This window comes from Equus quagga, chromosome 5, assembly GCF_021613505.1.
Source record: "Equus quagga isolate Etosha38 chromosome 5, UCLA_HA_Equagga_1.0, whole genome shotgun sequence".
In the NCBI taxonomy this organism is placed as follows: domain Eukaryota; kingdom Metazoa; phylum Chordata; class Mammalia; order Perissodactyla; family Equidae; genus Equus; species Equus quagga.
Genome location: NC_060271.1, coordinates 81556572 through 81571413, shown reverse-complemented (window position 1 = coordinate 81571413; position 14842 = coordinate 81556572). Strand labels below are relative to the sequence as shown.

The 14842-nt window shown below is 43.2% G+C and overlaps 2 protein-coding genes across 4 annotated transcripts in view; one reads left to right on the top strand and one right to left on the bottom strand.

Moving 5' to 3' along the window:
- The window catches only part of GKN2 (gastrokine 2), a 69164-nt gene that overhangs the window by 45287 nt on the left and 9035 nt on the right, over positions 1 to 14842 (bottom strand). The gene's annotated exons all lie outside the window — the stretch shown is intronic.
- ANTXR1 (ANTXR cell adhesion molecule 1) overlaps positions 5093 to 14842 on the top strand; it is a 219166-nt gene continuing 209416 nt past the window's right edge. Inside the window, exon 1 of one of the 2 annotated variants that reach the window (XM_046660702.1) lies at positions 5093 to 5621. In XM_046660702.1, coding sequence (XP_046516658.1) covers positions 5470 to 5621 — 152 coding nt within the window. In that variant the 5' untranslated portion in view covers positions 5093 to 5469. Of the gene's footprint in view, positions 5622 to 5780; positions 5984 to 14842 lie in introns of those variants that run through there. The other variant, XM_046660703.1, reaches the window with a different exon arrangement.

The following is a 14842-nucleotide window of genomic DNA, read 5'->3' as shown; positions in this document are numbered from 1 at the left end:
ATAAACCTCTTTGCCCCTACCTTCAAACTACCCCTGCCACATATCCCCATCCACACATGTGTTCACATCCTTTGAGAACCACTAGTCTTCCCGGCTTGGGACTTGTGTAATGAACATTAGCAAAAATGTTGAAGGAGTTATGGATTTGACAGGTCTAGGTAGATTTCTTCTGGTATCTTCAATTGTAAACAGGTCTGGGGTCTTTGAGTAAGACCTTGGTCTTGAATATACTTAAATAAACCAGGGTTGAGCAGAACTGGGCAGAAAATGGCTAAATTGATATTTTATTTAGCTTTGTGCTGGCCTTGAATTATCTGATACATAGTCTTCCATTGGGCATTTGTAAACTCTGAGCTTGTCAGTATCCTGGAATGTACTGGTCCATTTCATCCCTCCTTTGGGTTCTGGGTTGGATTGGTGTGGTCTCTGCTCTAAAAACGAACATTTTTTTCATGAGGCTTTGAGTCTTGTGAGGATCTAGGATGGATTTTTTAGGATATGTTGGTATGAATTATGGATTATCCTCTTGGCTGAGTCCCTGTAGGAATGCACCTTCATAAAGCTTGATGTGCTAGGCCTTGAGCTCTGGCTCGACTCTACCTGGATTGGGCTAAAGGAGCTTGGTGACTGAACTTCATGCTGGGCTTGGTGCGGCCTAGGATGCACTGGGGTGATCTGTGGGTTTAGCTGAGCTGGGTTGCAAAACAGATTAAACAAAATTTGTCTCTGGGTATGAATATATATGATATATGAAATTAGTTCACTTTTCTTAGGGCTCCAGATTGATCAGAGTTGAGTTGGGGCTGTGTTGAATGAGTTCTATCTCTGCATTTGGGTGGCTGTAAACAGGGCTTTGGGATGGGTTTTGGATTGCCCCAAAACGAATCAAGAGATGTATTGGACTGAATTGATTTTCAAGCTAGACTAGGCTGGGTAGGGTTATTAATGGGATGCTGGGCTCAACAAGGTTTTGATTCTTTCTGAGCTGAGGTTGTGAATGGCCTGTCACATGGAATGCCATCAAAGGTATTTTGCTCTAGACTATAGTTCTGCCTCTGGGCTTAAAGTTATTATTGGTACCTTTGCTTTTCCTATGCCCAAAAGCCATCATTCAGCTGATTTATATTCTTTAGAAACTTTGTTGTTCTGAATGATAAATTGCTTCTGGGAATGCTTTCGTGGTTTTTTTGCACATGGTAGTTCTATGGAGGACAAGCATGAAGGAAATATCATAGCAATGAAAAGAGATAATTTTTACTAAATGATGTTTCCCCTTAGGAGGTTATGGGGTGCCACCAAAGCCCAAGGACCAGTGGGACCTCCAAAAACTTGGCAAACATAGGGCCCATTTGATTAACACAAAATTTGGCAGAGAGTGTCAGATCTGTCCACATTTGTAGACAAATATTTCTAAGGAAAATATTCCCAAGTTTCTTTTGGGTAGTCTGTGTTATCTGGAGCATTTTCCAGAACTTTTGCCAAAAAACCAGAAAAATGATGCTTTAGTGCCCAATGAGATTCTTGGAAGATTAGATGGCAATGTTATCAGGACAACAAACTTTGTTTTTGACAGTTTGACAAAAGGGGCTCAGTCACATATGTTGGAAAGTGGGGGATAAGCCAGGGGGAGTAAGTCACTGGAGGCTGGTAGACAACCCAGGCCGCATTTAACAATTTCAGTCTCAAAGAAGGAAGCCTGACAAATTCAGGTAGAACAGTAATTAGAGTGCAGGGCTAAAGCCTTAAGATGATCAGTCTAGTAAGATAAACTTTCCAATCTTTCGGAAGTTCCCGGTATCCTAAAATATCTTAGGGTCCTTCCTTGTGGCATATAAAACATTCAAACATTTGCAAGTTACCCCCTTATTCCTCTCTCTTCTTGACAGTGAAGTTTCCTCTTCCTAGAAACCCAGTACAGGCCAACGTCCCCCTGCACTACTCCACCAGAATGCTCCTTGCTGACACAATGACACTTGTGTCAAATCAATGGGGTTTTCTCAGGGCTTATCCTCTTGACTTCCACAACAAGTGGCATTGACTGCTTCTTCCTCCAAGAAGCTCCTCTCTGCCTTGACTTCCAGGTTTCCACTCAAACACTTCCAAGTGCATGGTTAATAGGTCCTGTGTTTCTCCAACCCCAGAAATAACTATCTGTAGCCCCAACATCATCACTTATATTGTTCTTCCACTGACTTGAGCTTGAGAGGTGGAGGAGTTCCTTCCAAACCTCATATTTCTATCTCTATGGACCTTGAGAAAGCCAATTGGTCTCCTCCAGAACACCAGGGTCCTTGGAAGGGATTAGGAGCCCCAACACCCTCAGTCCAATCAGAGCATTGAGAGTTCCCTCAAGAAATTGGTAACATTTGCATAAGGGGATCTTGTTACTTGACTATCTCTGAACTGTGAAATTAATCTGGGAAATACTAGCAGGAGCCCATCAGAGACTCTTTGCAAGTTCTCCTCCAACCTCAAGCGACTGATCCATCTCTCCCATTTCTCTACATGCACTAATTTTAAGGCTGCTACATCCTAACAACTAAAGGAAAATGTTGCCAATTCAAAGAACCTGAAAATGTCTCCTCTTGCAGACCTGCTGAGTCATCAAGGTGTGATCACACCAGGGGCTTCATATACCCCTGTTGTAGACTGGATATCTTTGTTTTACTTCAACATTCCCTGAGGATAACCATATCCTCCATAGCTCAATGTCAAGTTCACTTCATGGGCATATTTGGAGAACACCTCCTCATAGTGAATGAGGCTGGCACAAAACACTCTAATTGGAAGAGCCGCCTGGAATGGATTTCTCTGGGCTAGAGGGAGAGAAGGGTAGAGCGATTTTAAGACCTAGAGATGGTCACCAAGTATTAATAAAACTCTTCCTAGAATATTGGAAGAAAAGCAGAGGAAGCTGAGACATTCAAGCGTCTGAATCCCTTTAATCACTTCTCTGTCCTCTAAAGCATCATCTTTGTCCCAGAAGACCCTCTACCACTTTCTCCCCTTCCCCATAACTTTGTTTCATACTGAATTTCCTTCCCGCTCTGGGAGCTCTGCTCTCATCTCTCTTTAAGAATGGTGTTTCTAACTCTGAAGAGCTCTGTCAGGGCACTTCTGATTCCTTCCCACACTAAATTCCTAAACTGTAAAGCTCTCAAGACATTCCTCTGTTACCCAAACTCTAAAGGACCTAAGAGGTCCCTAGGGCATGAGGATGAGAGAAGACATTCTTGATGCCTCTCTGACTTCTCCTGTCCCCTAAATTCCTTTCCACATTCAAGCTCTTTCCTATTTGCCTATCCTGGCACCCACAAATGTTCTCTCCACTACGTTTTCTTATCTCATATTCCTTTTCTTTCCTAACCAATTTCTCCTGGTTTCTTGCTTTCATTTACCTGCTTAATTTCTATAGATTTTCCCACCTTCTTTCTCAACACAGAGCTGCAACGAGGCCAGGATGGGTTTTCAATCCTTTGGTGAAGGAGAAGGTATGGAAAAGGAAGACATGGACAAGCTAGAGTATTTTGATCTCCTCCCAATTATTTTTTTCCTGAGCATAGTAATTCCCAAAGAATGGGTGTCAATAGGTGTTATTTGAAAAGAATGGTTTCATAGTCAAGTATACCTGGGAAATACAGTTAGGTAATTTTTTTTCTTAAAGAAATTATCAAAGCTTTAACATGATCATAGGCATTTACTAGATGTCTATTATTGCGTGACAAATTGCCCTCAAAATTAGAGGCTTAAATCATAAATACACATTCATTATCTCATAATTTCTGTGGATCAAGAATCTGGATTTGGCTTAGTTGAGTGGTTCTGTCTTGGGGTCTCTCGTGAGGCTGCAGTCAAGATGTCGCCCAGGGCTGCCGTCATCTGAAGGCTTGACTGGGGCTGGAGGATCCACTGCCAAGACGGGTCACTCACATGCCTGCCAAACTGACACTGGTTGTCCGCAGAGGATCTCAGTTTCTTACCACATGGACTCTTCCATAGGGCTGTTTGAGCGACCTCAAGACATGGCACTGGGCTCCCAGAGCAAGTGATGCAAGAGAGCAAGGAAAAAGCCACAATATTTTTGATGACCTAGCCTCAGAAGTCACACACCATCATTTCTGCAACATCATATTAATTACACACAGGTCAGTCTTATCCATGTGGGAGAGGGAGTGTATACCAGGAGATGAGGGACATTGGGGATCATTTTGGAGGCAGGCTAGTTCAATGCATTATGAATTTCTCAAATTTAGAGGCTCACAAGTGGAGGGGAAGATGTGTGTCTGGAGGAATAATCTTGGAAATTGGAGCAAGAATGATTTTGAGGACTCCCAGAGTGGAACTCATATGAAACTAAAACTGAGCTTCTGTCTGGAACTGGGGCTCGGAGCCCACTGTAGAGGATCCCTCACTTCAGAAAGGCTAACACAGGACGTCACTGCCAGTCCCAAACTGTTTACTTCCTCTGCCCTTAATCAAAGATAGGGTGACAAAAGTCAAAGTTCACAGGCTGAAAAGAACTTATTACAGGCTTTCTGAAATCTGGAGAAAGAGACAATCTAGAATGCTCAGCTGTTCCATGCCAGGAGTAGCCTTCTCTGTGGGACTCTTTATGCTGTTTTCAACCACATGACTGGACCCCAACAGTCTCTTTTATGATCTGCGCTAAGACTACTGTAAGGTCATTTGGATGATTCAGATCACAAAGGCCCCGTTCTTCTCTACTTCATTGCACAATGGCTTGTCTGCAAAGGTCCCAGCGTGGGGTCCGAGCCACGGTGTTTAGAGAAAGTCCGTTCTCATCAAATGTTTACAGTGACCTTAGCAGCAGACGTAGGATAGAAAAGGAAAGGACAGGGATAAAAGAGGCTAGAGAGTGAGAACTAGGAATGGAGAAGAGGTAATGGAGAAAGGAAAGGTGCCTGAGAAAAAGGAAGAAGAATACGGCACAGGGGACAGCCACGCTCCCGCGAACGCCGAAGAGTGCTTTCTCCATCTCCGGCCACAAGGTGGCACCCTTTGAACTTTCTTCCTCCATCAAAATGAGAAAGGGGTGGAGAGGAGGGAGAAAAGGCTAAGCACTCCCCCAACCAAGAACAATTTGAAAACCCACCCCATAATATTTAAAATCTGGGACAAAGAACCGTCAGGACGGAACTGCTTCAATTGCAAAACCTCAGCGCAGCCTCCGGAGCGGCCGGCCGGCCCAAGTCAGGAGCAGCCCCTTTAAAAAAACGGAGTACAGTATTGGGATTCTTGAAACTTGAAACCTAGAAACAGAATCGAAGCGGAAACCAGAAGGAAAACCTTGAACTCCTCCAGACAATTGCTTCCGGGGAGTTTCAGGAGAGCGAGGGGGAATAAAGGGCCCGAGAGGAGGGCCCCTCGGATGGCTCGCCCCTGAGGGTCCTGGCGAGTTCAAGGAGCGTGGGAAGGAGAGGACCCTACCCTCTCCCTGGGCTGCAGGTCATGGCCACCGTGGAGCAGAAAGCCCTTGGCATTGGCTTCAAGTGTCTCTCTTTGGCCACTTTTGTGCTCATCTGCGCCGGGCAAGGGGGACGCAGGGAGGAAGGGGGTCCAGCCTGCTACGGGGGATTTGACCTGTACTTCATTTTGGACAAGTAAGTGCCGTGAGTTTGCACCCTAGACTAAGCTGATGATGCTTTCTTCCCGGGCTGGGCTTGTTGGCAGGGTCGCTTTGGGTCAGGCACGCATCTCCAGGGACCAAGAGCGCTGCGCCTTTGTCGGGGGAGCGAGCCTCCCCATCCTTCTCCTTCGCTGCCCGAGCGCCCGCAGGGGAGCCGTCGCCGTTTGTTTGGGGACAAACTTCTTTTCTGCCTTGCTTTCTGTGACCGAGGAGCGTGAGTTTGAGGATGCTGATGCCCTACTACGTTTCTGTGAATCTCTTCCGTTTGCTTTAGAAACATTGATGAGAAAAGCTTGCTTACGAGAGGCATAACTTTCGGGCACGTCTAAAGTTAAGGTGTGTGGGCTTTTAAAAGCCAATCATCTCTTTAAAAAAAAAAAAATCGCTGTTTTACATAATGCATTGTCTTTGTTCCTAATAATATAATGCATGCTGCCTGGGCAGTTAGTGAAAATAGGCGAATTTCTCAACCTCGTCATCACTGAGTTTTAGGCTGGGAAATTCTTTGTTGTGAGACCGTCTTGTGCATTGTAGGGTGTTTAGCAGCATCCCCGACCTTATTCGCTAGATGCCAGTACCACCTTCCTCCATTCTCTCTCTCCCAATCCCCCTTCCCACCGAGGTCACAGTGGTGACAACCAAAACTGTCTAGACGTTTCCAAAATTCCCCTGCGTGTAAGTTCCCCCTTCCGCTAGTCTTGAGAACCCCTGATGTAGGCGAATTCAAGTTCTTGACTGGTGGGCTACCAGGGAGGTGCAGGAGCCCTGGTTTCCTTCTGAAAACAGATAGTGGTTAGGCTTTGGGGCTGTGCTCAAGGGAGAGCTGAACTCTGACCAATTAAACACTTCCCAAATCCCCCTTCGATGTGCCAAGCCGCAGTCATTCCAGGAAGCTTCATTGCTATCTACTAAAAACCGACTTCAACAATAAAAAGCCCCTCCGAGAAGATCCACGTTCGTTAAAACTGTGTGAGCTCCCCAGTGCCAGGGAGCCTCTTGCAGTTACAGTGGTGGGGAGATGAATTTCACAGACTGGAAAGTATTTGGGAGTTGGAAAAAGAGTCCTGCAAAATAAGCTGGCCAGCTAGACACCAAATGTGCTTTGCAGTTGCCCCTGGAGTTCGGTTTTTCCGTAAAGGCTGTTTTGAACTCCAGATTCTTTGGATGAAAAGTGAGATCTCTTTCTTGCAGATTTATGAGAAGGTGGATACTGAAAATATACTCTAATGCTAAGAAATGGAATTTCTTTTGTTACTTCTAGTGGCTGGGAGCACCAGCTCATAGATTCAGAGACTGTCTGAAAACAGAGATGCCCGTCATTGTGCTTTCTTTTTTTAAAGCCAGTTCAGAAGGACATAAAAGGGAGACTTGAAAAAGTGGGCAGAATCACCATGTCCCTAAGTGGAATGATTCCATACTGTAGAGATAATCAATTCTCCTCAAATTGATTTATAAATTGAATTAAACTTTTCAAAGTTCTGAAAGAAGTTATTTTGGTGGTGAGAGAAATTTAACAAAATGATTTCAGGTTTATCTTAGAGAAAAAACAGGTAAAAAGAGCTAAAACATTTTTGGAAAAGAATAACGAAGAAATATGTATACCATCAAATATTAATAGGTATTATAAGGCGAATTAGGAAAAACAGGATGGTAAAGGCCAAAGGATAGGTGGACAGAATAGAAAAGCTAGAAACAGATCCAAGGACATGTAAGTGTTTAATGGAAGCTCAAATCAGTGGGGAATAAATTCGTTATTTTAAAAAACGATTCTTGGACAAGTAGTTGGTGACATGAGTAATGAAAAAGATTAGATTTCTACTTTACACCACACACCAAAATAAATTCCAGAAGGACTGAAAATTTAAATGTTTAAAATGAAATGATGAAAGAACTAGAAGAAAATTTAGATGAATATTATTGTAATCTTAGATTTAGAGCTTTTAAAACAAGGCAGAAGCAACTAAGAAAACTATAAAAAGATTTAAATATAATAAATTGTACAGTTCCATAAGTTAAAAAAATGCCATAAATAAAAGATAAGTTACAAAAACTTTGCAACATAAATTACTCATTATAGAGTGACCTTAATATAAAAAAGCCATTTAAAAAAGTTGATCCCGATAGAAAATAGACTTACTACATAAATAGTTCACAAACTACATATATAAAAGTCAATAAACAAACAGAAAAGTTCAGCTTCACTGGTAATCAAAGAAATGAAAATACCAAACAAGATGTTATTTAAGTTGGCAAAGATTTTTAGAATTACAATATTCAGTGTTGGCCAACTTCTGAGAGATAGGCACTGTCATGTCTTTAAGGAAAATATAAACTGATATGGTCCTTCTGGACTTGCACAATCCAGCAGAACTTTCTGTGATGATGCAAATGTTCTGTATCTCTGCTGTCCAATATGGTAGCTACTAGCCACATGTGGCCACTGAGCACTTGAAATGTGGCTCGTGCAACTGAGAAAATGAACTTTCTATTCTATTTAAGTTTAATTAATATAAAGTTAAATAGCCACACGTGGCTACCATGTTGGATAGCACAGACAAGAAGATTATTTGTTAATGTGTCTCAAAGTAAAAATCCAAGAGTCAGAAGTAACCTATATATGTGTTTATAGCAATGCTGTTTATATAATAAAGCTGAAAATTACCTAAATGTCCAACAACAGAGGATTTATTGTTATGCATGTTATATGCATAATATTGAATATGCATATTATGCATGCTTGTAAGTGATTTTAAGAGAAATATTTAATGCTCATAGTATACTCTTGGGTGAAAATACAATTACCAAATACAATGTGCATTACGATTCTACCTCTGTAAAAAAGCTAAACACCCACATGTATATATCTCTAGTCACCCAATATGTAATAGTATTTTGTCTCTAGAAGACATGATTTTTAAATTCTGTTTTTATGCTTTTCTGAATTTCCAAAACTTTCTACAATGAACATATGTAACTCTTATATTCAACAAAAATAAGTGACTTTGAGTTTTTAAAAGCTCCTTTTAAGTGTGAGGAGGGTCTCTAACCAGCATGCTGAGCTCAAAGCCCCTCTTGATTATGGAGGATGCTGCTTCTTTGATATGTAATCCTAGAGTAAATTTCTTTTTTTTTTTTAGATTGGCATCTGAGCTAACATCTGTTGCCAATCTTCTTTTTTGTTTTTCTTTTCTTCTTCTCCCCAAAGCCCCCCAGTACATAGTTGTATATTCTAGTTGTAGGTCCTTCTGGTTGTGCTATGTGGGACACCGCCTCAGCATGGCTTGATGAGCGGTGCTAGGTTCATGCCAAGGATCGAAACCAGTGAAACCCTGGGCCACCAAAGCAGAGCACACCAACTTAACCACTTGGCCACATGGCCAGCCCCTAGGGTAAATTTGTAAACGCACCATAGGATCCTTTGCAGTACAATGGGAACACAAAAATACTCTGGGAAAAAATGGTGAGGAAACCTTTAAAGGTACCTACCTTTACGTTTAGGTGGACTCCTCTGACTTCCTTCCATTGTTCTATTGCTTGAAGAGAGGGATATTTTTATGCTGAATGAAAACCTTGCTAGAATTTGGTGTGACAGCGTGTACACCTCCAGCTTGCCATCTTGATCCAGGCTAATTTATATGATTGTTGAGCCCAGAGCTGGGGGATGGGCCAAAAGACAGTAATGGCAAACAGGCCCCTGGGTGGTCCCTAAAGACTTGGTCTTCTGTCCTAGAAAGACTCTCCTTGAAAGGTGCTGTCCAGCACCCAACCACAGCAGAGTGGAAAGGGAAAGAATGCTGATGCGTTTTTTTCCTTGGGCTTCTAAGATACTTTGTCCAGCAAGATACTGTCCTCAGGCTGAAACCAGTGGATCACAGGACACTAAATTCACCATTCTTTTCCCCACCCCTCAATTCCCTTTTTCCCAGCGAATGGTTCTCTTCTTTTCCATGACATTAAATCTCAGCTCATTTCAGCTTTAAGTAGGATGCAGCTCTGGCCTGGAAGGAACCCAGATTATACATTTAATGGAATGTCATGTTTTCTCAACCAGGAGCAAAGACTTCATAATGATAACCTAGACCACCACAGTAACACAATAGGGCATTATTAGCGGCTTTGGCGACGGGGCTGGCGGACTGGGCTTCACAAGGCTTTATACTGATGGAATTTCATGTTCATTTCAACATGCTTTTCTGGTTACAGTCAGGAAAAATAGATTGCTGGGAATTCAATCGGAGATTTGAAAAGTCAGATTTGGAAGGCCTCTAGCCACAAAAAAACAGCCAGGAGCTGCTAGCCTCCTTTAAATCTTCCAGGGGATTCTCCAAGATTAATGCACTCCGTTGACCAACCCACAGACGTGAATGTACCGTTCCCCTCTCACAGGGCTCTTCCACTATTACACTATATATTATGTATCACATATTGATCTATCTTATAGAGAGCCATTAGTCACTCAAATGGAAAAAGTGGATTCTCCATCATGAGTCTCGTGGAAGTGCTGGTTATATTCATGTGTGCCCTAAAGGCTTCAAAAATAGGATGGTGGAGTAGAGAGCAGGACAAGTGGAGGAGACGGTGGGCTGGAGAGTGACAGTAAGCACTAAATAGCTTTATTTATAGGACTTCCCAGAGCCACAGCCTGTCACTCAATAAATCCTTACATTTGCAAAGGCCCTCCACAGGCTCGCCATGTGCTTCTTCCCCATTAGAGCTCCGGAACGCCTCCCTCTGCCTTCTTTTTTGTTCAGTACCAATTTTCTTTTTCTCTTTTCCCGCATACAAGGGGACTCCATCTTGCCACTCACCCAGAGCTCCAACCCAAGCACCCCTAATTAGATGATCCCATGATGGTGAGGATCAGTAGACCATTACTATATGTTATACTTCAGGGATATGGCATTGAATAGGTTTTTATAGCATTAGACTGGGACCCACACTACCAGGTGTAATATTGTTTTTCTGGGAAAATATCTTCTGGGTTTCCAGCTACTAACTTACAAAAGAAATCTCTAGCGTAAGAACTAAAGTTTCCCAATACTTACGCCATCTCACAAGTACCCCAAAGACAACCTGGCTTGGTACTAGGGCAAGCACTGCTGTCTCTAATTTACAGATGAGCATACTGTTCAACCTGTGTCAGCACACTGGAGTAAGTGACCTGCCCAAGGACCTAGGATTAGATCATGACAGTGGGGACGATGTCTGCTCCTGACTCCCAGCCCAGCTCTTTCCACTCATCACTGCCCTGTACAGTTGGGTCATAATGAGAAGCACATGGCAACACAACTAGAGGAACTGGGCGGATTCCAGGAATTGAAAGTCCCTGCATCAGAGTTTCAGTAAATGATGGTGTAGAAGGCAATTAAGATTACTTAACTGAGGAGCTACTGTTCTGCTGTTAAATCAGCTCCAGTTGATTGGAAGTTTCAGGAACTCCAGTCCCTGCTGTCCACAGAGATGCTTCAGAGATCTGGGGGTTAACTGATGGATAGGACTCTGAGGACATTTGATTATGACGCACTTGAAGGTCCAATAAATTAGTAATGTTTTCAGATTGAATCTGATGGCAAAGGGAAATTCAACTCTGTAGAATGTGTTAAAACACACAGATGTAGCTTGTTTTCAGAAATGCTTTGGAGGAGGGCTCCAAGTAATGGAAATGCAAAAATGGCTCTGATTAAGGAAAACAGTCCTTTAGAAGGCACCTTGATAATGCTACAATAATACTCCTAAGAGGCATCAGAAAAAAAGTTTTCCAGGGGGCCAGCCTGGTGGTGTAGTGGCTGAGTTCACACATTCCACTTTGGTGGCCAGGGATTCGCCAGTTCTGATCCCAGGCACGGACCTATGCACTGCTCATGAGAGGAAGATTGGCAACAGATGTTAGCCCAGGGCCAATCTTCCTTACCAAAAAAACCCCAAAAAACAACAAAAACTATTCAGGGGCCAGGAATGTCTTTTTCTTTCTTTTTTTTTTTGGTATTGAGATAGAGTCTGTGGTTGGTTTTAAATGTTCCTCCAATAGGTTCCAGATTTGGAGAAGACTTATCAGGCCAGGTGTTAGTTAGCAGAGCTGCCTACAAATTGGAAGGTTTGGCATATGGGTCTAAAATAAAAGTAAATAAGGCAGAAGTGTTTTGTTTTGTGCTGTGTTTCTGTCTGGGTCAGCCAAGTAATTACCTCTGATTTCCTTAGCTGTGGAGACCTAGTAAAACTCAGTGTCAAGCTGAGAATAGAATCCAGGAGTGCTAGAGGAAGGCACCCATCCTAAGATGACCTGTAATTATCTCCAAGTGCTAAGGGACTCCCAGTGGTCCAGGAACAAACTTTGGCATCCCTTAGCGAGGCTTGGCTGTGACATAAATGCAAATGGGATTTGCTTTATGCTAATTTAGAGCATGTGTCTATTTTTGATGTGTGGCCAAGAGACTGGGTTTCACCTCTCCCAGCCATTAATCGGCAACAAAAGACAAAGTGGATATGTGGACGTTTCCTGACATGTTTCCCAGACGTGCCAGGGTCGTACTGACAAAAGTAATGAGATTTTTCAAGTTGGCTGAGCTGAATCTTTCATTCATTTGACATAAATATGTTCAGTCCCAATCACGAGCATGTACTCCATTAAAGGCATGGATAACACAGTGCCTGTTGCAGGCAATGTCCTGTTCTGGGAGCTGCAGGAATGTAAAAGAAGCAGGAAGCAGTCCCAGACTATTTGCTTTTTAGGCAGAAGGACATTAGAAGGACTCCAGGCAGCCAAAGCTAAATGCTTCAATGAGGATTTGGGGCAGGGGGCTGGTAAAGTCAATTTTTGATCAATAAAGAGAAGAAATAAGTAATGTTTACTGAGCCCTTGGGACCTGCCAGACACTGTGGTAAGCGCTTTGCCCATGTGATCTGGTTTATTCTTTACAACCACATAAGGTCAGCACAGTCATGATCACCATTTGACACATGAGGAAACTGAGGTTTAAAAAGGTTAGCCAAGGTCTCTCTTAAGGGGGGCAACTCAACCTCAAACCCCAGCCTCTCTGACTCATGATCTACGCACAAAGATGAAAAGAAGCTAAACATGCAAAAGAACATTGAATCAATCAGGGTAGGTTAGGTTATGCTGTGGTAACAAAAAATTCCCAAAATCTCAGGGACACAAAAAAACAAAGGTATAAACCTTGGTTTGTAATCTCTGCCTGTGCTGCATGTCTGATCAGGGCCAGCAGGGGCTCTGCTCCTGGTAGCTGTCCTGGAAGCTAGACTGGTGGTGACTCTTTCTTAACACCAGCTTCCACCATCATGGCTGCAAGGGAAGAAAATACTGAGGGTCTCTGGCTGGCAGTGAAGTGCTCCTGCTGGAAATGACACACATCCTTCCTCCCACTCACAACACACTGGTCAGAACTAGTCACGTGGCTTCAGCCTATGGAAAGAGGATGAAAAAATGTCATCCTCCTCTATATAAAAGGAGAGGAAAGCCAGATATGGGTGGGTACTAAAAGCCTCTACTACAAACCTATAATTAAACAATGCTTTGGCCTGAGTAAGCAAGAAAGGAGTAATCACTGAGAGAAGGTAAAGAGATAAGACTTCTGGAAAAGGATCAGCTTGGAGCTAGGTCTTAGATATATTCGTCAACCTGGAATTACTATCAGACGTGACAGTTCAGATCTGCCCATGAGGCAGTCATGGCCCCTGCTCTTTCCTCCCTTCCTCATTCCTCCCATACTTGAGAGGAAATGGTCAGCACAGTGGGCAGATGATTAAATTAGATTAAATGGAAGGTAGAAATGGAGATTAGATGCTTTCCTGCTATCTAAGTATTACATGAATATATTGGAGAGCTAAGAATCTCTTTGTCCACAGTTTGTGGATTATGACGGAATTTGAAAGGCTGGGAAGGGAGAGCAGTCCCCGGAACACTGCAGCAGCTGAGCCGAGAGGAAGCCCGGATATTTCAGAGGCTGATTCAGAGTTTGAATCAAGAGTATCTGGGCTACGATCAATGTGTTTCTCAATGGGGGTGCCGGTGGCATTTTCAGTGGGACAATTTTTCACTGTGAGGGGCTGTAGGATGTTTAACATTTCTGATCCTTACTTTACAAATAATGTTAGCTTCCTGGTCATTGTGATAATCAGTAAATAAACGGCTCTACATTTATATCTAAATGCCTTCCTGTGAGATGGTACCACCCTTATTGAGAACTCCCCACTGAAGGACTGCAGGGTAGAGCAAGGCATGCCAATGATGCTGAGTCCTAGCACCCCGGGACTACATCTGAGCGGGAGGAGCATTCATCTAGAGGAACAAGGAGGAAGGCCCTAGTGATAAGAGGGCCAGTGGAAATTGTAGACCTTGGAAGTGAATATGCTAAACCAGTAGTTCTCAACCAGGGGTTGGATCAGAACCTCAGGAGGCCAGGGCAGGCATATATATATGTATTGGAAAAGGTTCCCGGGTAATTCTGATGTGGTTCTCTCCCTCCCACAATAAACTGTGAAACTGAACAGGAAGACAAGAAAATCTGCCTCGTAATGATGGCCTTTCCCCTCTATGGTGAGGATGTCGCTGAGGCAGCAGACCCCTCAGAACCGGACACCAAGAAGAGTTCTTAATTTTAGATGGTGGCAGGAGAAGCCCAATATGATATGGAAGAGGAAGAGCAAAGGTCACCAATGGGCTATGCTTTGCCTTTCAGTGTAACCACATCCTGCCATGTGTGCATACACATGTAAATCACGGTGTTCACTAGGACAGTCCTTTGTTCCTTTCCTGTCAAGACTCCATACATGAGATGTGCCCCAGTGCCTCACAGGAATGAACCAAGGCTCAAGCACAGGAGTTAAGAGAGCCAACTTCAGAATCAAGCATCTCTGGGTTCAAATACCAGCTCAGCCTTTCACCAAGCTTTGTGACCTTGGGCAGATTATTTAGCCTCTCTGAACCTTAGTCTTCTCATCAGTAAAATAGGTGTTAAAATTTCTGCCTCACAGAAGTGTTGTAAAGATTAAATAATATTAGATTAAAACCTTTAATGAAGCTTTTGGTATGTGAGTGTCCAGATGATAGATGGTAATGGTGATGTGATGATGATGGTGGTGGAGGTGGTGGTAATGATGGTGGTGGTAACGATGGTGGTGGTGGAGGTGATGGTAATGATGGTGGTGGTAATGATGGTGGTGGTGGAGATGGTGATG